General features: G+C 41.4%; 1 protein-coding gene across 1 annotated transcript in view; it reads right to left on the reverse strand.

Moving 5' to 3' along the window:
• Window positions 1–2,784, reverse strand: part of LOC106809184 — a gene marked incomplete in the record, with an annotated part of 29,508 nt that overhangs the window by 16,934 nt on the left and 9,790 nt on the right. Inside the window, 1 exon segment of the mRNA XM_014812176.1 lies at window positions 634–707. Within this exon segment, the coding sequence (XP_014667662.1) occupies window positions 634–707 (74 nt within the window).

Below are 2,784 nucleotides of genomic sequence, written 5' to 3' on the forward strand. Positions count from 1 at the left end.
GTAGGCAATATGTGATGTAGGCAACATGTGATGTAGGCAACATGTGACGTAGGCAACACGTGATGTAGGCAATATGTGATGTAGGCAACATGTGATGTAGGCAACATGTGACGTAGGCAACACGTGATGTAGGCAATATGTGATGTAGGCAACATGTGATGTAGGCAACATGTGACGTAGGCAACACGTGATGTAGGCAATATGTGATGTAGGCAACATGTGATGTAGGCAACATGTGACGTAGGCAACACGTGATGTAGGCAATATGTGATGTAGGCAACATGTGATGAAGGCAACACGTCACGTATATAGCAGGTAGCATAGGCAGCATGTGACGAGCACAACATGTGGCGTCACCAGGTCCTGTTAACGAACTCAGGCAAGACGAGTCATGGGAAAGATGTGCAACCAATGACATAGACAACACGTGATGTAGGCAACGCTGTTCAACACATGACATAGACCATATATAACATAAACACTAAGTAATGTTGGTAGCAAACCACCTCAGACCTGCATTCAACACACGGCATAGGCACAGTTCCACTAGGAAATTACTCGATTGTTACAAACCAGGATCATTCAGCAACACCTACAATGAAAAGGACGACATAGCAAATAAAAACTTAATACCTTGCCCTCTGCAGAGAGGTGGGATCCATAGATTGATAGCACCTGGTGGCGTAACGATTCACCAAGTGCAGATGCTACAATGAAATCAAATAGATATATGTTTAGAGGAATGGATTCTGGACAATATGGAATCGACCAGTATGCTTTTAAAAGTCACTTCAGTCAGTATTAAATAATTAAATAAGGTACCTGTATCTGTGGTTGGTATCTATACTGCATCATGTAAACAAGTCACAATTATAAGCATCAAAGGTTCAGGATGACTGATATATAATTCAAAATCATCTCAGATTTTGTTTGAATTAATCATAGTTTTTGTTTAATAAATGGCAGTCACGTATAGCATTAATTATTCCTGGGATGATGATAGTGAGCCATGTTATATGAGCTGCTGTTGATATGTTGACATGTAATTGGCAGTAATAATGTAATCAATGTTTTATGATTAAGAAGTAGGTATCTGAACATGCCAAACATGATTTATGTGGTAGTTAACTATAAACATGGAAACTAGACGATTGGCAGCCCGGATCCGCGCGAAGCGCGAACAACGCCGCCTAGCGGCAACACTAAATCAAATTCGCTGCACTGTTTCGAACACCTTCCTCAGTTCCCTTTGGGTATAGCAGAAAGCCCTATAATCGCTCAATTGAGCAGTTGTGGCGATTCCACAACCCTTTTCACTACGCACGTAGGTAGAGATTTTATACAAATGGTGGTAATTGTTGGTTTGCTGCTCGGCGCGCGTCATTTTTCTGTAGAAAACGAATTTACCATTTTTGCTGTTTCATGCCCTGACATTATTTTACAACTTATGGCGTCCCATAGATGGCGCAACGAGTCCATGTACATAGCATTTTCAAGTCGTTTCTCTACGCAACGCTCGGCTCACTCAGCTAGACTGCTGCCTGGTGGACAGTTACACACGCTAGCGTAACTCACTTGAGTGTATAGCCAACGATAGTTGGCTGAGTGAAGGTCGGTACCAGTCTAGCCCTGCAATCTTCACTGCCGCTTCAACTTCCCGTATCCATCTTGAAGAGACCAATGTGATGTTCTCATGTTTCCGATTATGTTCGTTTCAAAGTAATATAATTATGTGGGTGCAGATGTCATGTTAGCCATTGTAGTCACGTGAGCAAAAAGTCAAAAGCAACAGCACATTTGAAGTTTGGAGGATTTTTATAATATGATAACTATTACATTTCTATAAGTATTATAGCTCATAATAAGCAGGAGATATCAAATAATTATGTTACAATCTATTCTTAGCATTTTCAGTTGACAACTTATTTCTATATTCACTATCTCTCCCCTGCGACTAGCCACAAGTTCCCATCTCGCTTAACACTACGTGGCGAGAGGCCGTGTAACTAGTCGGAGAGCCTGGTCGGTTTACCCTGCGACCTACTATTTGCGTACGACTTTGCCTGCTCGGCCGGCAGCTCTGCCGGCTATAACATAGAGTCAGACTCACAGGCACTTGGACCGTTTCAATAATAAAATGATGGTTAATAAATACAACTTGTCAGTACTACTACTAGCCCTACCAGTACCAGTACCACTACCAGTAATAGTCTTAATGTTTGATTTGACCTAATAGTAATAACTTCACTTCAACACCGTCCAATACACCGCTGCAACACATAGCGCGCACGCCCTTGTGCATGCACAAATACACAGTGATAATAAGTCCCTATTATCCTATAAGTCCTTATTATCACTGTGTATTTGTGCATGCACAAGGGCGTGCGTACTATGTGTTGCAGCGGTGTATTGGACGGTGTTGAAGTGAAGTTATTAGGTCAAATCAAACATTAAGACTATTACTGGTAGTGGTACTGGTACTGGTAGGGCTAGTAGTAGTACTGACAAGTTGTATTTATTAACCATCATTTTATTATTGAAACGGTCCAAGTGCCTGTGGTCAGACTCCTACCTGCTCGACAGTTCGGTACAAGGATAGAGAGCATGGCGACACACTGTTTACTCGACTACACAAGAAATTGTGTTTACACAGGTCTTCACTCAGGGTCATACAATTCTATGCACACCTACGAATACTTCTATTACTACAAGTACATGTTCAACATTTCTATTTACATGAATAGAGGCGTATTATTTCCGCATGTATTATTTATAAAACCCAGC

Source organism: Priapulus caudatus, unplaced genomic scaffold, assembly GCF_000485595.1.
Source record: "Priapulus caudatus unplaced genomic scaffold, Priapulus_caudatus-5.0.1 Scaffold334, whole genome shotgun sequence".
In the NCBI taxonomy this organism is placed as follows: domain Eukaryota; kingdom Metazoa; phylum Priapulida; class Priapulimorpha; order Priapulimorphida; family Priapulidae; genus Priapulus; species Priapulus caudatus.